Source organism: Euprymna scolopes, chromosome 29, assembly GCF_053919585.1.
Source record: "Euprymna scolopes isolate OS-2025 chromosome 29, ASM5391958v1, whole genome shotgun sequence".
In the NCBI taxonomy this organism is placed as follows: Eukaryota; Metazoa; Mollusca; class Cephalopoda; order Sepiida; family Sepiolidae; genus Euprymna; species Euprymna scolopes.
Window position 1 is genome coordinate 55,468,834 of NC_136510.1, and position 25,787 is coordinate 55,494,620.

At 33.9% G+C, this 25,787-nt stretch overlaps 3 protein-coding genes across 3 annotated transcripts; all 3 read right to left on the minus strand.

Annotated features, from left to right (window-relative positions):
• Positions 1-22,496: 22,496 nt before the first annotated feature.
• Positions 22,497-23,348, minus strand: LOC145252320 (uncharacterized). Its single transcript, XM_080111731.1, has one exon. It carries the CDS (start codon positions 23,346-23,348, stop codon positions 22,497-22,499), a length of 852 nt encoding a protein of 283 aa, XP_079967857.1.
• Positions 23,349-23,365: 17 nt separating this feature from the next.
• Positions 23,366-24,397, minus strand: LOC145252321 (uncharacterized). Its single transcript, XM_080111732.1, has one exon. It carries the CDS (start codon positions 24,395-24,397, stop codon positions 23,366-23,368), a length of 1,032 nt encoding a protein of 343 aa, XP_079967858.1.
• Positions 24,398-24,841: 444 nt separating this feature from the next.
• Positions 24,842-25,408, minus strand: LOC145252322 (uncharacterized). The gene has a single exon (XM_080111733.1). It carries the CDS (start codon positions 25,406-25,408, stop codon positions 24,842-24,844), a length of 567 nt encoding a protein of 188 aa, XP_079967859.1.
• Between the last annotated feature and the right edge of the window lie 379 nt (positions 25,409-25,787).

The window sequence follows — 25,787 nt, forward strand, 5'->3', positions numbered from 1 at the left end:
TGTTTGATAATCGTAATTTCCTAATGTCGACTACGTATTCTGGCTGTTTCTTTGGCCGGCTTTTACAACTTAAACGAAAAATGATTGCATACACTTTCATTGTGTTGCAAATAGGGCGGAATATTTTGAGTATTTGATTTTATTTTCTTGTAACAAATATTCCATATACTGACTTTTCAACGTTGCGAGTATGAAAACAAAATTAGAAATTCCTACGAGTTCACTTTGCATACAAAATTAGTTGATCATAAACATTGTTCGGGGCTGATTTACATGAAACTTATTTGATTAAACACTGTGGGTAAAGTATATTCCGCGTTTGTTCATGGGTGATCAAAAACCACAACGTGTTGACAATTCAGAAGCGAAGTTTGGAATTGATTCAACACAAAACAAAGTTTTGCATGAATAGGTAGCGAGGCATTCAACGCAAAATTAAGTTTTGCATGGGTAGATGACAATACATTCAATACAAAATTAAGTTTTGAATTAGTATGTAACAATTGGCCTTCGGGACAAGATCAAAGTGTAGTATCTGTTCCGGCAGATACTGCAAGCAAAGACCATATGTGTGGGCAACCTCACATATAAGACCTTGGTCAATGTAGGGGCAACCCTTCATACCAATTGTCACTATCCAACTCCCCTACTCCCCGGGGAGTTGGTCCCCATTTCCCCTTCACTCCTCACATTAAAAATCGGCCTTGTGCCTAATTTGCTCAGTGGGGGAGCAAATAAATACCATCTGTTCTTCAGATCTACACTTCAATTTCTTGTTCTCTGTCAGTGGAAGAGAAATCTTTCACGACTGAGACAATTTTTATTTTTGTTCCTTTTCTCAACGTTAAAAAACGACCCTGTTGTCTAACTCTGTCCCGTGGGGAGGCACTGTAAATAGGGACAATAGATTCATCATAGGTAAAATACTTCACTTCGGCGTCCGATCTGCTCTCAACTGAATGGAATCAAAGCTACGAAAGACGCAAACATTAATAGAAAAGATATACTATTCCATAATTTATGATGTGCAATATTTTTTGTTCAACGATTACCTTGTAAAAATATACGATCAACAACGAATATAGACTTTATTGGGTCGCTTGACAAAAAAACAGCCAGAAAAATAAAAACAAGTGCTATTTTACCACGTAAATTCACCATGACACAAATGTATCGCATCACTTGTAAAACTTCACAGTGTGCTTTCTTACAAACTCTATTGTCCATATTTCTCCTAGCGATAACTGGCTGTTTGCAAATTGCAAAAAGATGCTGCGATGTCAGATATTTGGCTCCAAAAATGCTGCATGATTTTTATTTTGCACTTTTTATTAATCGCTGCGTATTTCCAGCAGTGTTTATTTATTAATATTATACACGAACACAAAAATAACCAACAAAATCAGCTTAATACATAACATAAAGTATGTATGTATGCATATCTTTGTGTATGCGTGTATGAGTGTAATCTGATTAGAAAACACCCTCTTATTAAATTAACTAATAAAACTTTTAATTCAAGTAACATACCTAAGAGAGCATTTAATTAATTAAAGAAACACCTCATTCGCAGATGGGGAAAATATCATAATTTCATCGCCATTCCCGCCCAATCTCTGCTTCAATTGAAATTTTTCTTGACCATTCGGACTAAAAGCTTTCATGAAAAAATCGATAATTAATTTTATAAATGCAACGAAGATTTTATAAATCCGACATGAAATGAAAGCGATAGCTGCAAAGGATTTTAAATCTAATTAATCTATAAATACATGCATCTACGTTTTCTATATATTTATATATCATTCTTTAATTATTTCTACTTATTTTACATCTATGTTAATATATATGCATGCATATATTGTATATGTACGATTTATCTCCCTATATACCGATCCATATTTTCTCTCATATATATATATATATATATATATATATATATATATATATATATATATATATATATATATATATATATATATAGTCATCCACATACAGTACTGTTTCGCTGTTTCACAGCTCATCAGTGCGGCTAGACAGGCAACTACCCCAAGCCAGGATTGAAACCCGACCGTTTATACGGCAGTCAAGACTTCTAACCATTACGCTATTGGCGGCTGCTTGAACGAGTAGTGAGTTTAACGATGTTTTGATATCGTCCGAAATACCTCCGCTCAATTTATATATATATATATATATATATATATATATAGAGAGAGAGAGAGAGAGAGAGAGAGAGAGAGGGAGAGAGAGTATTCCTATAAATATAGCCTTACAGAAAGTAACTTATATATAAACTCATTTCCAACGGGCGTTATCAGGTTAATTGTGCCTATGTATATATATTCAGTATTTTTCTCTCGTCTTCTACTTCTATGTGTTTTGTCTAACAGATAGATGTGGGCAAGTATATCGTTCGAAATCTTCGTTCTAATATTTTTCCTAATTCAAATTAACATTGAACGACCCTTGACACTTATAGGTCGATTTAAATGTTACATCATCTTGGTCGGAGTGTTATTTTTTATCAGCACTCGTGTAACGTAGCTACTAGACATCAAGTATAGAACAATAGGGATATTTATGTCACTTATAACCTGACGTCCCAACAACAACAACGTGGTCATCGCATTTTGTCATTCATCTACAACATAAAATACTCCGCACACGCACATACACACACGCACATACACATATGCACATACACATATGCACATACACACGACTGTACATATAATGTGAAGGAATAAATTAATTTCCAATCTCTGCGGAATTTGCTCAGTTTAAAATAAATCCAACATACACGTCTAAATGTCGAATACACGTTTGAGTTTGGCAACTGTCCGTCTGAATTGATTAAATACATCCTCTGGCTCAATGGTAAGCAGGGACTGCTGCACAGGCAACAGCTATCCTCCCATATCACTCTACCCAGGATATGGAGCTCCATTGTTACACAGTCGTCTCTCAAGATGGACGTTTGCCAACGCCAGGGACTACTTGAAGTATTTTAACTGGGATACTCCGCCTACAAAATTGATTATTTATTTCATTTTAAAAAATCTGAGAATAGAGTCGAAACCGTGCAAATTGATGTTTTCAATCTGATTCTTTTTTAACTAAACAATTCAGTTATATTTGTTTCGACTTTCAAAATAATACTCATGAGGGAAATATGATATATATATATATATATATATATATATATATATATATATATATATGTGTGTGTGTGTGTGTGTGTGTGTGTGTGTGTGTGTGTGTTTACGGTGGTTATTCCCTCATAACTTCTTCAAACTTCGGGAGCACTTCCATTTTCTTCATAGGTAAATCTTACATTATCATTGAAGTGATATAACTAGAACACACTGCCTGAAAGTACTTCCTTTGAACTCATAGGCTTAACGTTTAGAGGGAATATGAACTGGAATGTATACATTGAGAGCATTGCCAAGGCTACTGCAAAGAAGGTGGGCTCTCTCTACCGTACCAGAAAACTACTTACGCCTGAAAGTATCTTGTACCTCTATAAGGCCACCATTCGCCCATGTATGGAGTACTGTTGTCACATTTGGGCTGGTGTATCTGCTGCTTGTCTCTCACTACTGGACAGGGTTCAAAAGAGAGTCGCCAACCTGATAGGCCCTGAACTGTCATCTAGGCTTCAGCCTCTGTCCCATCAACGAATTGTTGCATCCCTCTCCCTGTTCTACAAATACTTTGATGGTGAATGCTCTGACGAACTGCAAGCATTTGTACCTCCTCGACGTGATTACCTCCTACAAACCCAACAAGCAACTGCCGCACCCTTTTACAGTAAGAATCCAGAGGTCTAAGAAAGCCTTTTACTCCAATAGTTTCTTCCCCAGAACTGCAACTCTTTGGAATTCCCTTCCGGGATACTGCTTTCCCAACTGTACTGATATGCAGAAGATCAAGTGTAATGGGAACAAACATCTTTCTACCCATCTCCCTTCATAATGCCCCCAAAAATTATGTCCCCGATAGTAGCCCCCTACTTCAAAGTGACACTTGCCTTGTTTGGAATGAAAATTGAATAATAAAAAAAGAACTTAGTTTAGATATCGCCTCGCTATTAAATTAATTAGACAGAATTTTCCAAGATGCTATAATTACAGCAACTAATTTATAAATGAACAAATTTATTTCAAGATTAAAAAATATCTAAATTTGTTATCATCACTCGCTCTTATATTTTCCTGGCCACCTCGTCTAAAACCGTTCATTGCGACTTTGATAATTTTTTGTTATGCAAGAAAGATTTAACAAATCCAAAAGGAAATGAAAGAACGTTTTAGATACGATTAATTTATCTCTTCAAATAAATCTGTATGTCTCTTTTAATTGTATCATCTAATTTTCTATGGTATATATATATATATATATATATATATATATATATATATATATATATATATGCAAAGGCGGTTCACTGACGCCTTCAAACCAGTCACTTCGAGTAGGTGGGACTCGTCAACTTTGGATGGTAGCTCACCTAGATATAAAACCTCCGCTATCTTGCGGGGTTACCCCATAAGGAAAAAGGCTAAAGAAGTTAACCCAAAAAGGATATCTGGAGATGAAATCAAAAAGGCGGCCTGACTTCAAATTGCGATCACCAACAACTCCTGCAGCGCAGTTAGAGCCCAGCTGTTTCCTCGCTGCCTTTCCCTTGGATCCTCTGGTTTTGTTGAGAATATCACAACGCAACTGATTTCAATATGTATAATAAATGATTAGAAAATGAACGGAAAGTATCGAACGGAATAAACAGTATAACTATGTATATTTATTGATATACATGTGGTTTTGTATCTCTGCTTTTCTACTTACTTTATTCTGTGTATGTGTATGATTATATTATAAAATATTTGTTTGGTAATATGTGTATGCGTGTACGTACATATCTCTCTATATAAATCACATTAACCATGTTTTTCTTTCTCGGGAGTTAATTCATCTTTTACTAACAAAGTGTCGAGTAAAACCCAGACATTTCTAAATGAAACATTAACCTATCAGAAGAACATGAGAACGAATTTGATAAATCAGTAGGTTAGACCTACTTTCACTTAAATATATAAAAAACAATAATCTTATTTTTAGGCTTACGTGATAAAACACAGAGATGATAAAACACTGGCGCCTCTGTGTAGCTTACTTGCCATAGATCTATTTTTACTCTTTACAAGTAAGCTCTATTTACCCATTGACAACTATTTAAGTAATTACAGAAAATCTCTGCACAATATATTCACCTTATATCATTATATCTGTCCATATGAAACATTATTAAATGCTGTTAAAAACTGTTATCCTATTTTCAATTAAATATTGAAAATTAAGTCTCATGTTAAATGTTGATACAAAATAGATATTATATAATAAATATAAACAAAAAAGCATAAAAACATCATACCAGTCGATACTGACTATCGTTATTAATTAAATTCTTTAGTAAGTCATTTTTTTTCTGTTTGTTGCTTTTTAATGTTCAAAATAATTATCTGGCGTTTTGTAAAGTCTTTGCGTTATAACCAACATTTTCTCTAGAACACACGCACACACAAATAATGTAATTCGGAAAAAAATTGACGTTAGTGAATAAAACAAAAATATGTGATTAAATATAATCTCATGAGCAAAAAAAAAAAAAAAAAATGGGCCAAGAGTGAAAAAAGGAAGAAATCGTTTTTTCAATATTTTTCCATACATTTTTGTTAATTTTAACTGAATATTTCTATTTTGCAGATCATTATTATTATAACATATAATAATAAGTGAAAGATTTAATCCTAAAAGTGTTAAAACCGCCTCTTGGCGAGGATATAAAAAACGAATTGCAGGATTAAGGCCGTCCAAAATGACTTAACTGCTGATGTTTGATATTTTAAGAAAAGAAAATGAGAAAACGTTCCTTTGTGTAGTGAAACGAATTGGTCAAATGTTCGAAGTTGAATGCTTGGTAAAAGGGAAATCTGAATCTGGTCGTTCTAGAGCATCCACTTTGAAGTACAATCATAGGCTTAAATTAACTGTTTTGAAGGATCGAAAGAAAACTTATGTTGACCATAGCAAATAATTCAAAACAGGGGCTGGTAAGTTTCCTTCTAGATAAACAATATCTAAACGAATGAAAGAAATGTGATTTTCCTCTAAAAGGTGTGCAAAGAAGCCATTTTTATCTAAGAAGAACATCAATGATAGAAAGAGATTGTTCTCGTGTTATGGCAAGAAAGGTACAACCTGGTTCAGGAATGTTTTCTGGTTGGAGGAAACAAGATTTTGTCTTGTTAGTGATGCTCCTGATACTCCCGAACGGTGCAATCGAAGAACTGGAGAAAGATTTTCGACAAGTGGAATAAAAATGACATTTAAATACGGGAATGGGGGGATAATGGTACGGGGAACTTTTACTGCAGCAGGAGTTGGGAACTTATTAGATGTGAGAAGTCAATCAATGCAAAGGAATACATTCGAATATTAGAAACAGGACTGTTACCAAGTATCCAGAAGCTGGGAATATCCCAGAACATTTTTTAACATGATAATGCCCCTGCACACATTGGTAATGTCACAAACATATTTTCTGATAATTCAATTTGTGTGATGATTTGGCCAGGTGAAAGCCCCGATTTAAAGCCAATCGAGAATATTTTGTCCATCATATCTCGTGCATTGACTGAAAGAACTTTTTCGCATAATGACAAACTGTGGGAAGCTGTGCAAAACAAATGGAATAGCATTTCCTCTTCACAGTGTTCCACTTTGGTTGAGAGCATGTCTAAAAGGACTGATCTTTTAAAGAAATCGAAATGGAATGCGATTCCATACTAAGCATTTATTAAAGTAAATGGCGTGTTATGTGTTATTAGTCTCGTTTAAGTTTTTTTTGTTCTTTGTTCTTTGTTCAATATAGATTTTAGTGCAATAAAATGTATAAAATTTGTTTGGCTCATATTTTTGCTTATGAGTGTATATGAAGATACAAAATATACTCACACACGCGCACACGCACACACACACACACACATATATATATATTTATAAATATATGTATATATAGAGACAGAGAGAAAGAGAAAGAGAGAGACAAATACAGAGAGAAATAAATAGATAGATGGTAGATAGATAGAAATAAACTGGGATATACAGATATATATTTTTCTCATGTCATTGCCGCGTCTTTCTAATTGTATATGTATGTATGTGTGTGTGCGTGTGTGCGTGCGCGCGTATGTGTGCATGTGTGTGTGTTTGTGTGTGTGTGTGTGTGTGTGTGTGTGTGTGTGTGTGTGTGTGTGCGTGGGTGTGTGTGTGTGTGTGTGTGTGTGTGTGTGTGTGTGTGTGTGTGTGTGTGTGTGTGTGGATATCGATCTATCTGTAGGTTTTCGCGTTATGCTTAAAACCTAAAACTAAAGGAGAATTATCAGCAAATCCTCTGTGGATCAATCATTTTGAAGGCGATGTCCTTTGATAAAATCCTAAATCAATAAAACAGAAAAAACCAATTGCAACAAAAAAATCAATTGCAACAAAAAAATCTTGGTACTCTGAAACATGATTATAAGCTAAGATTGAATACATTCAACGAATGATTTAATAGTTTCTTTGCGATCGGTCATCACTTACTATTTTACGAAAACATCTTTTAAACTTCGTGTGGCTTATATGTCATAAATATTGTACAATTATGAAAATTATAAACAGTTTCAATAGTTCAGCCTTTAAACAATTGGCATAACAACTGTAGTTTTGGTACGACTAGTTATAACGAAACTACATCTATCATTTGCTGATATGTCGATGGCGATACAAAAATCACGTTTTCCTCCTCAGAAATATCTGGAAACGTCATTAAATACATTTTAAACATATTTGAAGGGAAACTTGGGGGCATAGTTGCACCAATGGCTTCGGATATTTGACAAAATCCAATGGCAAAGGATTTTAGCTTAATAAATGCAAGTCGCTCTTGAAAACGTTTAGATGATTGTTGTTCCAAAGTACACATTATCACCAATTTATAATCATGGGGAAGACAATTATAACATTGATGGTTGTTCAAAAAATATGTTTTTATTAAACACTTAATGGAAAGTATTTTAATGCAAATATCGTATTTCCATTCCTCCAAAATCACCCAGAAATTTATCTGGAATTATTAAACGCCATTACATGTTTTTATGTAAATCCGACACACTAATTATGCTAGCAGCTGAAACCAACGGATTTACTATTTATCTTAAAAACTATATAAAATACATATTTTCACAATCACACTTGCATTGAATAACAGAAAAATGCAAAAGTTGTTATATTTACTTATTACAAAACATTCGTTTGGTCATTGAAGCAAATCCACGTTTATCTTGTTTATTAGCAATTGTTGGCAACACACCGAAACAACAGTTAACAGTGAAACTAAATTATTCAAGCAACCTTTTTTATTCTGCTTTTGGAGTTTGTTTCCTCAGAACATCTTTTTGTAAATCATTTAAATAAGCAGATTTAAATGTTCCCTGCGTGTAAAAATGCGAAAAAAAGTGACACTCAGCAAGGTTTTTCTTTCGTAATGTTGTAAAAAGGAAGTAACGCCCAAATTTAGTAAGGAACGGAAAGGTTAATCCTTGGAATAAAATGTCTAGTTGCTTTGAAATGTCATCTCATGGCTCACCTTTAAAATAGATTTGTCCTCTGACATATTAGATGTTTTTCATAAAAAGGCGTGTCGCTTTTATCTATTGCCGTTGTTTTTACTGTGTATTCGAAAGAAAACTTGTTTATTTTTCTACTCATTTTTTTTTTACTTTCGATATGTATACATTAACTAGCAGAGATACCCGAAATTGCTCGGGATTGAATGAGAATCAATGAATATTTCATTTTCAAACAAATTGATTAATTGCCTGATCTAGTTAAAGACCACCCGCAGTGCACCGGGAGGAAACTTCACATGCCTCCCCGCAGTGACTTATTCCACAATACATTGTAGTTTACATTACAATATAGAATACCTACTGGTTATTTTATAAAATGATTTTTATAAAATTATAAAATGAGTTTAAATGCAACATATAAATAGCATGATCTAATATTGCTCTAAGCAGAAACAATCATTTCGAACATGTTACTGTCATATCAAAAAAGCTACTGTTTATTTTATATTCCGGCCTTTCTGCTTGTGCCGTAAGACAAATTTTTAATCGCGCGTGTGATGCTAGGCTATATAAGGCGTTAACTTTATTCAAAATCGCCCGCTCCTTCTTTTATCAGTTTTTTTCGATTATCGATGCTTAGCGAAAACATTCCTATACAAAACCTATCTGGGAACACTGCCAAACACATGATGGACATTTGTGTAAAATGTAAAAATATTCGGCTTAATCGTTGAAGTGCCCATAGGAACGAATTTACGCACACACAATGTTTCGTTTATATAATAGTAAAGATTACAGCATGAACGAACACACCTTATAAAGATCAAAGTAAAGACACGCATTGGGAGATAAGAGAGATTGTTTGAGTACTTTTGATAAAGTCACATATTTGTATACACACGTACACATACGCACACACGCACACACACATATATATACATATATATGTGTGTGTGTATATATGTGTATATATATACATATATATTTTTTTTGATTTCATTCAAAATCTGAGATATTCTTTTCAATGTACATCATCCGTAAAAAGCGACGAAATCGATGTATACTTCGCAAGTGTCACGCTAATATTCATAGTAAAATAAAATAACGCCGTTCTATATGGAATGTAAATAAATCAATAAGAACATGTCTCAAATTTGAACGTTAACAAAAACAAAGTAAACGAGAAAAAAACATAAATCGTATAAATAAAGAAGTAAAAAACAGAAAAATCATATCTCATTATAGAAATAGAATGAAGGATTTCTTTTCAAATTAATTTCTGACGATGGTAGATGGCAAGTGTTTTACTTATTATTTACTTTCTAGTTTATCGTAAACACTTGACACGGTTTCGTCCGATAGCATCTTATTTCACTAAATTATCTGTGACGGGATGGATATTTACACCGATACAAATAATCATTGATCTTTATTATCGATAAATGGTTAATAACATGTATGCGCTTTGAATTCATTCAAAAGGCCCTTGAGTTTTCATATGTCCCCACTTATTTAGGCGACAACGACCCAAATACTTGTTTTTATTAACCAATTAACAGTTTGATGATGGTAAATTCATCATCATCCAACTGCCAATCTATTACTAAACACGAGTATTCGGGAGATTTCGACTTATAGGTGATTTTTTTCGCCGCGTTGAGTGTATTATTCTAGCTTTTTGCAGGAATTGGAAATAGTATACCATTACGCATAAATCTGCGCATGTTTTAACATCATCGGCCATTGTTTATTCTGGATGCGCATAAGTTGTGTTTGGGGCATTTTCAACAGTTAATGGTTAAAAATCGTATTTTGCCATCTTTTATCATTTTTGGACTCGTCTTTCCATTTTAATATTTGCCATTACCTTTTTTTTTTGTTTCCCCAGGCTTTCTTTGGCTGCATGTGTTAAACTTGGAATATTAGACTCAATCGTTTATCGGGGCTCGGTTCTTATTCTATTCTCCAGTAAGCTGAAAATATCTCATTAAATACGGAGAATGGAATTCTCGTCATCGCGTGTTTTGATCGTATGCTAACAGATAAACCCAACGTTTATCTGTATTGCATAAGGAAAACTGTCATGTTGTTCTACACGATGCTCAGAACATCATGGTCTGTCTATTTACTGACATCTCCCACGTTTCACTGCCTAATATACCTGTAAGACACTAGAAATTTGTAACTACCCTTAAAATTTCCGTTTTATACATATCGTTTAAATTTAAATAGGACATACGTATTTGAAGTCTTAAGGGAGTTCTGTCCATAGGTCTCTTAGAGCCACATAATGACTGCACGCAGAGAGCTGTACGTAAATATTCGGCACATTAAGTGGCTGATCAGTAAAATGGCATATATTTAAAGTTTAACGATATTATTTCCCCATAATTAGGGCGCGGTTAGAGATTTGGGACCACTTGCAGTGTCTTCACCGAAAGATTATATATATGAATATACTTCAAACTGTTTTATGGAGATGATATAACACTTGTATTTATAGTGAACTCACACAAATATTGGCATGTATATAAATTTATAATTTAACAAACATTTTCCATTCTTCTTATTTTGATCAAATTATGTAAAACACTGGAATATATATTTCTGTATTTAAATATAAAATTAAAGTGAAGAATGTCAGTATATTTAGAACATAACGTCTTATCTATGTTTCTCTCTCCATCTCTTTCTCTCTTTCCATCTATATATATATATATCTCTCTCTCTTATGCACTCTATTTATAGCTCTTTATATATATTCATCTCTCAGACTTCACCCTTTTTCTACACACACACTCACTCAAGCGCACAAACACACACACACACACACACACATATTTCAGAAAAATGAAATACAATAAAACAACTGGTGTGCAAATCCAGTGATTATCTGCCTTACAAAATATTATGGGATGTAATATTTTATATAAGACTATCACAGCTAAATAAAATTGATCAATATACTAGATAGAGACAAATAAATAATACTTTAGGGTTTTAAAATTAGTGATTTGAAAAAATTTAATTTCAATATGGAAATTTTATTGTATGCAAAACAAAGAATACAGTAGAGTAAATATATTTCTTTAGCCCATGAGTTTTCGATGTTTATACATCTCGGAGGAAAAATATTAGCAAATATTATAACAGGCTGCCACCTAATTTGCTAAAGTTAATAAACATAGAAAATTAAGTTAAATGTTTTAAAAAGGTTTTAAATCATTTTAGCTACATAGAATGAGGCAAATTGGATAGTGATGCAGCAAAAAAAAAAAGGATATTGAATTTCAAATCGAAAGTGTAAATCCTGTAATGGAAGCTCTTGGTATTCAACAGGTAAAAAGATCCAACGCGTATTGTAATAAATCTAAGGAAGCTGGTAACAATCCAATATATACATATTTCATCAGTTTTTCTATAGTTTGATATAATATCCGGCAAATCTTTGATTATATCAATATGATAAAAAGTTTTTCCATATATCAGTTTAAGAATTCAGTTCAGGTTTTCAATCAATTTGTGAATAAAAACCAAAAGATATCCGTAGACAGGCAAAGAAAATAAAATTAAATGTGGCTAGTTACTTGCACCTAAAACCAAGGTTCTATCTTTAAGTCATCAACGGTCTGATCCCCATCTAGCATAAATTGAATTGAGTGGCTCTCGTTTTGAGGAGTGTCATGTTTTTACAAGCTTCTGTGCTTGACCTTTACTCCTGATCTGAAATGGAACACGCACATCAAATTTTTGCCAAGGCCGCTGGTAAAATGATGGGATCCTTCTATCGATCCAGTAGATATCTCAATGCTGATGCAATTCTCTATCTATATAAGAGCCACGTACGTATAAGGATGGAGTACTGTTATCACATCTGCACAGGAGCTGTTAGAAAGCATATTTTCTGCCTTTATAGAGTTCAAAATAGACTTCGTAGCCTTGTAGGAGATGTCCTTTTCTCTTCCCTGAAAGCTTTTTCTCACAGAAGAGATGTTGCGAGTTTGCCTCTGCTTTATCGTTATTTTCATGACAAGTGCTCGACTGAGCGCCAATCTGTGGTCTCCCTTCTCCAGACTTTCACAAGAAACACTCCTTTAGCTGAAAACACTATCACTAGTTTCCCCAACTCTTCATCTGTGCCTAAACCTAAACGTAGATTTTATGAACAAAGCTTCTTTCTTAGAACTGCACGCCTGTGGAACTGTCTTCTGTCTTCCTGCTTTTCCAGCTGACTAAGATCTTATTGTCTTCAAGATCAACGTAAACAAGTTCTTGATGAGCCAGACCACTTAAGTTAACAAATTTACCGAATTTCCATTACTAACGATTATTATATTGTCCAATTGAATACGGTACACTCTTAACCCTTATCCTCGGGTGGTCTCTTGGCGTTGATAAGTGGTGATTTCTATGTAAAAAAATTAAATGAAAATGAAAATAATCAAATAAGAGAATTGCTCATCAAACCAAAGCAAAATAGTTTTTAAAAACCAGATGCAATTTTTTTTATCAAGATTATAGTCAGCACAAGTGAAAATATTATAATGTTATATTATTAAAATCGCAAAATTTAAATCCTATCTTCTAAAAATAAGGAAGAAGTAGGAGAATTTAACTTGAATAGAGTGGGAGAAAGAAAAAACAAAGAAAAATAAAATAAAATAAAGGGAGCGTCTAACTTATTAATCTTGAATATGAAATGTCTAGAACAGATTTGGCACGATTAAAAAATAGGTCCAAGTTCATGATAATAGTAAAAAGGCGGGAAAGAAAAGAAAAGAAAAAGAAAAGGAAAGAAAAAGCCTAGTAATATTTAAAAAGAAAAATCCTAGTAATGTTAAAAAAAACTAGTAATGTTTAAAAAGACAGAAAGAGAGAGAAAAAGAAAGGGAGAAAAAGGAGAAATAAAATCCCTACTTCTGTTAGCTTGCTCTTAACATATGATGCTGAAATTTATCATTCTAATACATTAAATAACATCCATCGTATATACTTTATGATAATAATACTGAATCAAAATCTTAGAGTTCGATTTATCTGTGAAAATATTGCATATATTAACAAGGTGTATTAACATAAAAAGATATAATAATAATTATAATAATAATCATCATGATAATAATATTATTAGTAGCCTTAAAAAATAATAATAATAATAATAATAATAATAATAATAATATCACTACTAATTATCAAACCAATAATAAAAAATAACAATAGTAGCATTATAAATAATAATAATAATTATTATTTTAATAGTTATATAATATAAGATAATATTAGTGTAAAAAGATGATAATAATATTAATGAAAATTATGATATAAATATTAATGACAATATAATTAAGACTAATAATAATAATAATAATTATTATTATTATTATTAGTAGTAGTAGTAGTAGTAGTAGTAGTAATTCATTTGTACAACGCGTATTGTAAGAAATCCAAGAAAGCTGGTAATACTATTATATTTTATTATCATTATTGTTATTATTTTATTATTGTTTTAGTGGTAGCATTGATAGTAGTGGTGCTATTATACAAATTAAATAATTATTGTAATGATTATAATTATTATTATTATTATTATTATTATTATTATTAATAATAATAATAATAATAATTTTCATTAATTTTATTAGCATCATTTTCATTAATTTTATTATCATTGTTTTTACACTAATATTATATTATATTATTATTAAAGTAATCATTATTTTTATTGCTATTATTAATGTTATTATTATTATTATTTATTGTTATACTTATTTGTAGTAATATTATAATTATTTTTATTTTTTATTATTATTATTGTTAAGGCTACTAATATTATTGGTATCATGATTATTATTATTATCATATCTTTTTATATTTATACACCTCGTTAATATATGCAATATTTTCACAGATTAATCGAGCTCTAAGATTTTGATTCAGTATTATTATCATTAAGTATATACGTTTAATTTTATTTTATATATTAGAATTATAAATTTCAGCATTAAAGAGTAAGCAAACAGAAGTATGGATTTTATTTCTCTTTTTTCTCCCTTTCTTTTTTCTCCCTTTCTTTCTTTATTAACATTACCAGTTTTTTTTTTGTTTTTTAAACATTACTAGGATTTTTCTTTTTTTTTTCTTTTTTTTTCTTTTTCTTCTTTTTCTTTTCTTTCTCGCCTTTAGATGATTAGCATGAACCTGGACCTATTTTTAATCGCGTCAAATCTTTTCTAGAAACTTCATATTCAAGCTTAATAAGTTAGACGCTCCCTTTATTTTATTTTTTTTTAATTTTTACTTTGATGTTTCTTTCTCTCCCTTTCTTTAAGTTTAATTCTCCTACCGCTTCCTTATTTTTAGAAGATAGAATTTAAATTTTGCGATTTTGATAATATTATAACATTATAACAGTTTCACTTGTGCTAACTTACAAACAAAACCTTGATAGCAAAAACTGCGCTGTTTTGCTTTGGTTTGATGAGCAATTCTTTTATTTAATTATTTTCATTTTCATTTTATTTTATTTGCCTGTCTAGGGACACCTTTTGGCTTTTATTCACAAATTGATTGAAAACCTGAACTGAATTTTGAAACTGAAAAAATTACCAGTTTGATATAATAAAAGATTTGCCGGATATCCAATCAAACTATAGAAAAATTGACGAAATATGTATATATTGGATAGTTATCAGCTTCTTTGGATTTATTACAATACGCGTTGGATCTTTTTACCAGCCTAATACTAAGAGCTTCCATTACAGGATTTGGCATACACTTCGGATTTGAAGTTTAATATCCTTCTTTCTTTTTGCTACTTCAATATCCAATTTCCCTTATTCTATGTAGCTAACATTATTTAAATGATACCTCTCCATCGTACAGTATACCGATACTCTATGGCTGACTGGGATAGCTTCCGTACATTTATATCAGATCTACCTCTGCGTTCCATGTTTAAAAAGGATGTGTCCTCTATAGAATCAGACCTGACAGAATGGTTAATTGTAGGTATAGACCGTTTCATACCCTCGAAAAAATTCCAGCAAAAACCTAACAGCCAGCCGTGGTTCTCTCCGGAATGTTCTGCTGCCATTGCACATAGAAATCACTTTTTCAATTGCTTCCAACGTAACAGATGGACTGAGACTAAAGGCGCTTTCAGAACTGCCAGCAACCACTGTAAAAAAGTAATAAAGAACGCAAGAGAGTTGTATGCTCAGTTCGTCAAGTCCAAAGTAGCTTAGCAGCAGCTTGGTTCCCACCAGTTTTGGCAAATAGCAAACAGAATCCCAAACAGAAACGTGTGCTCTATCCCAAATCTCATAAATGGACCTGAGGTAATCTCGTCAGCATCAGACAAAGCCAAACTCTTTGCCAAGAACTGTCCAGCTAATTCTAACCTTTGCGACCAAGGCTGACAACCTCCAATATTTCCTCCTGTATCAGAAAACATGCTATGTGATATACAAATATCTGTACGTGATGTTGCCAAGCTAATCAAAAACATTGATTCCAGTAAAGCAACCGGCCCTGACGGTATTCCAATTATAGTACACAAAAGACTTCAACCAGAACTTGCGCCCATCCTTACAAAACTATTTAAATTGTGTCTTAAGGAGAATTGCTTCCCGTCACCCTGGAAAATCTCATCAGTATGCCCCGTATTAAAGAATTCAGGTGATCGCTCGTCTCCCTCACAGTACAGGCCAATAAGTCTCCTGTGCGTCATGAGTAAGTTGCTGGAATCTGTGTTAAATAAAGAATAAATCAACCATCTTATCAAAAATAACCTTCTTAGTGACACGCAATATGATTTCTGTTATGCTAGATCCACAGCATATGTGCTTACAGTTATACCTCATAATATTAGCGAATCTCTCGACGGAGGCTACCTTTCCAGGGAAATTGCTCTTTACATATCAAAGGCCTTTGATAGAGTATGGCATAAAAGTTTACTTCACAAGATCTCCAGCTACGGTATAGCTGGAAATGTCTTCTTAATTATTAAATCATTTCTCTCTGATAGGTTCATAAGAATAGTGGTGGATGGAAAGAAATCAGAAGCTTTTAGTATTAATGCTGGAGTCCCTCAGGGGTCCATCCTGGGCCCAACTCTCTTCCTGATCTACATTAATGATCTTCCAAATCACATCCTTACATCATTCGTAGACATCTATGCTGATGGCACTACTATCTATGGTAGTACATCTAAGACCGTAAACGAACAAGTTCTTTCTGATTCTCTCTCCTCTGATCTTGAGCACGTGGTACAATTGGGAAAGAGGTGGCTTGTTACTTTTAATGCATTTAAAACCAAACTTCTCTCTTTACACCATCAACGCTCTGATCCCCATCTCGCATCAATTGAAATGAATGGCTCTCGTCTGTCGGAGGCCTAATGTTTTGACAAGCTGAGAAGCTTGATCTTTACTTCTGATCTTAAATGGAACACATACATTAAATCCGTTACCAAGGCCGCTGGAAAAATGGTGGGATCCTTCTATCGATCCAATAGATATCTCACTGCTGATGCAATTCTCTATCTATATGAGCCAGGTACGTCCAAGGATGGAGTACTGTTGCCACATGTGGACAGGAACTGCTAGAAAGGACTTATCCTGCCTTGATAGAGTTCAAAATAGACTTCATAGCCTTGTGGGGGATGTCCTTTTTTCTTCCCTGCAACCTCTTCTCATATAAGAGATGTTGCGATTTTGTCGCTGCTTTATCGTTATTTTCATGGCAGGTGCTCGGCTGAGCCCCATTCTATGGTCCGCACTCGCTTAACTTTCACAAGAAACACCAGTCTAGCAAAAACACTATCACTAGTTTCCCCCACTCTTTATGTGTGCCTAAACAAAGCGTAGATTCCATGAGCAAAGCTTCTTTCTTAGAACTGCACGCCTATGGAATTGTCTTCCGTTTTTATACTTTGCAGCTGACTACAATATGGTTGTCTTCAAGTCTAACGTAAACAAGTTTTTGATGAGCCGTACCATATAAGTTAACAAATTTACCGAATCTCGATTACTAACGGTTACTATATTGTCCAATTTCTACAGTACATTCTTTAACAGTTATCCTCGAGTGGCCTCTTGGCCCTGATACGTGGTGATGCCTATGTAAAAAAAAACTTTATAAACATTTAACTTAATTTTCTATGTTTATTACTTTTAGCAAATTAGGTGCAAACATTTTATAAGATTTACTAATATTTTTCCACCGAGGTATAAACATCGAAAACTCATGGGTTAAGGAAATATATTTTACTCTACTGTATTCTTTGTCTTGCATACAATTAATTTTTTATGTTTGAAATTAAATATTTCAAATCACAAATGTTTAATTCCTAAAGTATGATATATATATATATATATATATATATATATATATATATATATATATATATATATATATATATACAAGCCGGATCTGTGTACCGGCGTTATCCAATGGAAATAAGACACAAAACTACAACAGATTTGGTAAAGGAGCGCCCCGAAAAAAATTAAACTGCGGTTGATAGTGAGGGCAACTGCCGTTCGTGGAAAATCTGGTGGTTACTGGCGATTAGTGCAGGTTTGGTGGGATTGGTTGAGGATCCTAGCGGGCCCCGGCGGATCCTGGCGTTCACTGATGAACATTGGTTGGTTCTGGTTGTTCTTGCAAGAGGAACTCATTGGCGGGCATGATCAGTGTCAGCTTCCATTGAAATGCTCCTAATTGAAACTGTCTGTCTTAAACATTCGGGCACTGGTATACACTGTCTGTCACTGGTGGGCATGAAATCGACTGTGGACACTGTCATTTTTTCCAGGGCCGAGCACTGACGGCCACTGGCGGGCACTGGTGGGCATTGGCGGACACTGATGGTTACGGATGGGCACTGGCGGGCACATCGGGTGCCATTAAATGTTGGGCACTGTCATTTAATTGGGGAGAGTCATCTAAGATTTTTATTTCTCAATTATTGTGGTATAGTAATTTTATGTAAGGGAGCGAAAAAAATTATAAAAATAATTATACTATATGCACGACTAACAACAACAACAACAACAACAATAATAATAATAATTATAATAATAATAATAACAATAATAATAATAATAATAATAATAATAATAATAATAATAATAATAATAATAATAATAACGCTGCGATATTTTTTAGTGAATTGCCATGTGAATGCACCGAATAGTCTAAAAAAAATCGTGACGTTTTCTATTTATGCGTAGTTATAGGGAAACTACTTTTTTTCTGTTTAGTCATAAAAAATAAAGATACGGTTATTTTGTAAATAGTGTAGCTGACAGAACTCAACAGTTATGAAAAGTAGTAGCCTTAAGGTAAATAAGACGCATGGACAACCAAAAATACGACAGTATCGATTTCAGGTAAAATCGCTTAATTATTATTGATTATGATTTAATTTTATTTTTGAAAAACAGAATGTGATGTTTTTATATTATTGTAATACATAGATAATTATGAAAGAAAAAAAGCAAATTTTAATCTATAAAATACACGCGAGAATATGAAAAATATTGTCAAAGCAGTAAAAGTCAAAATTAGCATTGTTTACAGAGGCACTCTGCGGTAGTGGCGGTAGACAAATTTCTATCTAAGTCTTACCAAGAGGGTATGTAATCGGTCTCAAAATATAACTTCTACAATATAAATATACTTTTAGATGCTTAATTTTAAAATAAAAAATGCCGATAGTAAAATAATATGCTAAAGTATAAACGTGATATTTGTTTTTAGTAGAAATTTTTATATTGTTATGCTACTATTGAGAAATAAAATATTCGAATATTCTAACGATACACGGTTAATTCTGAATACTGCTGATCTTCAGTAGATTCAATATTGTATATTGAAAGTGCTGAAGAATGTCTTTTTCGCACTGCACTGTTTGTGTTTAGAGACCATGTATTAAGAAGAATTAAGTATTTTTTTCCGAAGAATTTTTTTACGGTAAATATGTATCAGAAATTCTAATGTGATAACATAAAAAATAAAGATGATTAAGTGATGACATCAGATGATCTTACTGCTGTCTGTAATAATGACGTTATGAAAGGATAATAGATTTTGAGACATGTATTGTTCACATAGCCTTGATAGTCAGAGGAGAAAGTTTGACAAGTTAGCACCGAAGACATTGTCTCCGCGTTTGGAAGCTGAAAGAAATGCGACCTTAGCATGATGTAGAAATTACAATGCTTGAAGTTTATATAAAATGAATTTGGCCCAGCATTCCTTCGGATCATTTGTTTTAGGACTGAAAAAAACCCAGAAGAGTGAGAGACCTATCCGTCCCAATAAAAACGATGTGTTTACTTTGTCTGCACCAAGTGGACAAAGATGTTATACTGGATTTTAAAATACTGTCCTGCGTACCTTCGTTATTGGGTGTGAACAGAGTTATATATGTTGCACACCAACACGTACTCGCACAAAATACATGCTTTGCACACACATTGATCATGATAGACGCTTTTGTTGACACACACAACAGCCATAGTATAGATAAATAAATATGCAACATATACGTCGTTTTAGCCGCCGTGACCAATTTGTAGTACCGTTGCGAAACGGAACCTGGGTTACACATGGAAAAATAACATAAGAAATACTGACGATTAAAAGGAAAATACAAAAGATATATTAAGAAAAGAAATTGACAAACATACACACGATGTATTCAAATTGTTATTGAAAAACATTATATGTTAAACGGGTTGTGAAGGAAGTAATAAATAGAAAAGAATCCAATACATACACACGAACGGAAAGAGAACAGAAACGGAAAGTTATATTTAAAAATATTGATGGTAAATTTTCAATAGAAAAAACGCTCACATTAAGAAACAAAGAAAAGTACAGAAAGAAATAAGGAAAGAAAAAAGGAAAGGAAGAAAGAAGAAGTCAATGCAAGTGTCGCAAATTAAACCGTTTTAAGGTGTTTTGAGTATATAAGAATTGTGATAATAATTTTGGCAGGTATGGTTCCTGGATTGGTCGAGTTGCTGATGTGTTTGTAAATATAAATATTCTTTATGTTGGAGTCGTAAAATTAAATAGTCGTTCTTAACAATGGAGTTACCTGAAATATGGGAAATTTAGTGTTTGAGGGTTTTTTTTTTCAGATAAGAACCGGAAAATACATTAATTTGTTATTATAAAGTAACATCCTCTTTTTGCTTTTTCTCTTATGGTTGCGATTTGAGTAAGCAAATTGAGACAAATAAAATGTTTTGTACAACTGAACCGCGTTGCTTTGAGAACTGAAAATACTTAAATTGTTATTTCTCTGTATGAAATGTGTTGTATAATTGGACTTGGTGACTTTATTAGAAAAAATAAAACAAAAAACATGTCTCGCTAAGAGAAAGATAATGTTTATTTGTTTTTGCTCTGAATTTTGTGAATATTTATTGTTTTGGTTTCGTCTGACTTTAACGATTATTCTGTAATGCATGTGATGGTTATTTAAAACGTGTATATGTAATTGCAATGATTGTATCTATGCTTTTGGTGTTTCCCGGAGTTTGCAAATTAATTTAGAAAAAAAAAACAGATTAGGGAGATAAAATTATATAAATTGATTTTCAGCGTATAGGTTAATAGTTAAGAGGTATAAAAAGGGGCGTGTTGCATGGTGGCAAATAATTTGTTTAGGATGTTTCGTTAAAAAATATGTTGTTTTCCGGATTTTCCTATCTCCATTGAAGATCAACTTGAAACGGAAATGAAAACATTTCCAAGCATGGAAATCTGTTTTTCCGCAAGCTGTGAGCTGTGAAAGGCTGGTTTTTGTTTGGACTTGGAGGATACAAAGGATACCTCCACACATAGAGTAGACTCATAAGCTGCCGCCATTGTGAACTTCGGCTAGTTGCAATGATCAACTTTGGAGAGACAGAGTGTACTCCTCACGCACAACGTATGATGAGGTCGGGTGTAATGGCAAATGGGGCAATTATATTTAGAAGCACTCAGATCAAACATAAAAGGTGAAATAAAATAAAACGACCACCAATACGTAACAAATTAATAGTTTTAATGGGGTTCCAAGTGTAGAGATAGAGGATGGAAAATATGGAGACAGACAGACAAACTGTCGAATTAGCATACCGAAAAGTAGGGGGGAAGACGGTTTAAGTCTTGCAACGAAATGTCGACGTTGCTTACAAGCAGTCTTTCCTTGTAAAAGTAACAAATGGGTAACGATGGTTTAAGTGTAATTTGTCTAAAAGACAGCAACAACTACTGCAACAACAGTAGAGCGGCCACCCCTTTTTATCTACTCCAACTCTCAGTCAACGAGATTCACGCGTGACTGGAATGTCTATTTAAATTTTAAGGAATAGACACTCAGGTGCTTTGATTAACGGACCACCAGTCGTGTTGGTCACAGCTACCAGCACTCCTTTCTTCCCCACCGACCTACACTCGATAAGTCAACCAATTCAAAATCCTCACACATTCCACACAAAAGAAAAAAATCTTTAAGAGAATAAAACAGTTTGTTTAGGCTCCTGATAAACTGGGTGTACCAGTTACAACTCCTTTAGGGTTGCAAGTCGGACAGAACCATTGTTCTTCTTCTGGTGGTGCTTCAGTTAGACCCACACAGCTGAAGTGAAACCAGTCATTGCATCTATCGCAGGCTATCATAGGTCTGGTATCCTTAGGTCTGTTACAGCTAGGACAGATCCAAATTATAGTACTTTCTCTCCGTTGAGGATCCTGGCTTATATCCTGTGAACTAAATGGCTCCATGCCTATCGAGTCAGGTTCTACAGGCTGTTAAGAGATTTCCAGGGGAAAGAGATGCTTGATAGAGTATGTGTCTATAGCTCCATTCCCTTTTCTCACCTTCACCATGCGCACCAATTCATCACTTCCTTGGATTAGCTGTCGAACTTCACCTAGGGACCAAAAAGGCCTTGTCTTCAGAGGGCTTTTTATGAGCACTATATCTCCTGGTTTTACTTTATCTTCAAAAGAACAATCAGCCAAGCTCATTGCTCTTTCTCTGGGACTCAACAAATAGTCCTCATTCCAAACTTTCCTAAATTTAGTCAGGCTTTCTTCCCGGGAATGCAGGGTTTGAATCAAGTCACTTCGACTAATAGGATCGATCGTTTCCAGGTCCTGGTTTTCCAACCGTATTATTATTCCCTGACCAACATTCGCATTCATGAAAGAGTTAGGGGTTAAGACATTCAGATCAGCATCTTCAGAGCTCCTATAGGTCAGAGGGCGGATATTTATTGCCCTTTGCACATCAGATAAAATTGTTAGTAGACCAAAATAGTCTACTTTACCTCTTCCTATTGCTTTATATAAGCAAGATTTTATGGTCTTGATAGACCTCTCCCAACTAACACTGTACCAAAGTGAAAACAGTGGAATTGTGCAATGTTTTAAGTCATTTGGGCTAAATATTTCCTTGAATTCGTCCGCTATCATTCCCCGGTTAATGATTCTCTCAGCAGCGTTAAATGTGCAATCATTATCCGAATAAAGGTGTGTAGGGATTTCATTAACGTTTGTGAACCTAATGAATGCTTGAATAAATGATTTCACAGTCATATCCAGAACCAGTTCCAAATGTACAGCCCTCGTACTCATACATGTAAATAGAAGAATGTACATTTTATAATCGCTTTTTTTTACCCTTTAACATAGACATGGCTGGTAAAATCCGCACCAGTATGTAGATAGGGCCTGACAAAATTCACCCGAGGGGCTGGTAAGTTTGTCAAATTTGGTATTGAAAAGGAAACGGCATTATAGCGTTTGCATTTCAAACAAGTACTAACCACATTTTTAACAGCGTGTCTGGCTTGTGGTATCCAATAACCTGCCAATCGTATTTCATTCAATGTTGTGGCCAATCCTAAGTGTTGGCTTCTTTGGTGATATTCTTGAATAATCAATCTTGTTAGATGATGCTCTCTTCCCAATAAAATAGGATTTTGGACCTCATATGAGTGATATTCCGATTTTCCTATTCTTCCCATCGATCGTATAATGCCCTTGTGGTCCAAAAAGAGATTCAGATTCTTCACCAGTTTAGGCATGCTATTTCCTCCAGGGTCCAACAAAAAATCCAACTCCTTTGAAAAGGATTGTTTTTGCATTGTCTTGATCAGGTAGGCATTTGCTTGTAACTCAGGATCGATCTCCCTCTTTTTTAACTTGTTGATGAACTTGAATACCAGTGAAGTTACACTGATCAACTTACATAAACTCGAGAATTTTTCTAATTTGACTTCTGATGTAGCCACTTCATTCTCCGCGGCATAATTTACTGAAGCGCCAATCCGCTCCATTTGAACTTTAGAAATGCAACCCAACTCACGATGGCACCAGGAGGATTCTTCTTGCCTTATCCATTTCAGTCCCTCATACCAAAGTGAAAACTTGTCCTTAAATTTCTTGATAGTCAAACCTCTGGTGATGTAATCGGCTGGGTTGTCATCTGTTGAAGTGTACTGAAAGTTTATCTTTATGTTAAAATCAGATTTAACTTTCTTAGATATTTGAACTATGCCCTGCAATCTATTCCGTACAAATACATTTTTCGTTTGGACGAAGTCAGCCAAAATCCAGGACAGAACTACCTGAGCATCTGTGATTACATATACGCCTTTTATAGGAATGTCATTTAGGGACTCTTTTATAAAAGGGAAGCATTTCATTGTAAAAATTCTGCTAGTTCCAACGTTGGGAGGGATTTTCCCTGCAGAGGAGCCATTTTCGCTTTGGAAAATACCAAGGATGAATTTCCATCCTGTACAGCATATAGCACAAACCCATAGGCGGCTTTAGACGCATCACAGAAAATAAATAACTTTGTATCCTTTCCTTCATCTATAACCCTCCTTGGGAAAGATACAGAGTCTAACGCTGATAAATCTTTTGCCAAAGTTCTCCAAACTGAACTCATACCTTGAGGAACCATATAATCCCAATTCAGTTTTTGTCTCCATATTTCTTTCATCAATAAACGACCTCGCACTGTCACAGGTAGATACAGAGACAAATGATCAAATACCTTTGAGGTCTCCGATAATAGTTTCCTCTTAGTTGATGCCTCCAAGTCGCATGATGGTGGGGAGACTCTTATAGAATCTTGGACAGGGTCATATTGATACCCCCAGCACCATTTCCCAACCAGAGTCGAATCCTGAAAACGTTCCATCTGCCTCCATTTTCTTTTGGAGTGTTACACAGTTGGAATTGCAAGACTGTAAATTAAAATTTCCCTTTTGCAGACGCTCTCTCGCAGAGATATACAAATCAGATAGATTTTCTGCATTATTCGCAGTTTTCACTAGGTCGTCAACATAAAAACTGGATTTCAGTGCCTCCGAAAATTCATGCAAAGGGAATTTCTCTGCATGAAACTTTAACACGTAATTTAAAATAAAAGGGCTTGCATTGAAGCCAAAAATAAGGGTCTTGTACCTGTAGCAATGTAATTTTTTATCTTTCTTCAGAAAAAAGCAAAACCGATTACGATCCTTTTCTGATGGCAGACGAATCATCAGAAATGCTTTTCTGATGTCAGCCAACAAGACATATCGGTTTGTTCGGAATCGGATCATCAATTTTAACATGTCGCTCATCAGGTTCACTGCAGGATATGCTGCTTCGTTCAATGATACTGAGCCCTTATGTTTATAAGAACAATTAAATACCGGTCTCATCTTGGTAGTAGTCTGGTCTGTTAGTTTTAGCACTGACTTATGGGGACTCCATATATAGTCTTTAAATTGTTCGGGGGGCACAATTATTTCTTATTGTTGTTGAAAAACTTGCAGATACTGATTATACAAGTTTTTCTGCTCCAGATCCTTATTAACCTTTTCTAGCACCCGAAAGCAGCATTGTAATTAGAAGGTACCGATTTTAATTTATCTCCATACCACTGAAGTTGGACATGATAGAGACAATCTATGTATGTGATGGAATCTCTAAACTGCTTAACCTTCTCTTCATTCTAGGTGGGGAATTTCTCGTCAATAGGTAATCCAATAGATTCAAGGTTGAACATGTTTTCCAACCCTCGTTGGGCACTACTCTCTT

Bases quoted from the DNA above. Each gene is read 5' to 3' on its own strand.
- LOC145252320 (XM_080111731.1), bottom strand. From the start codon at position 23,348: ATGTACATTCTTCTATTTACATGTATGAGTACGAGGGCTGTACATTTG.
- LOC145252321 (XM_080111732.1), bottom strand. From the start codon at position 24,397: ATGAAATGCTTCCCTTTTATAAAAGAGTCCCTAAATGACATTCCTATA.
- LOC145252322 (XM_080111733.1), bottom strand. From the start codon at position 25,408: ATGAGACCGGTATTTAATTGTTCTTATAAACATAAGGGCTCAGTATCA.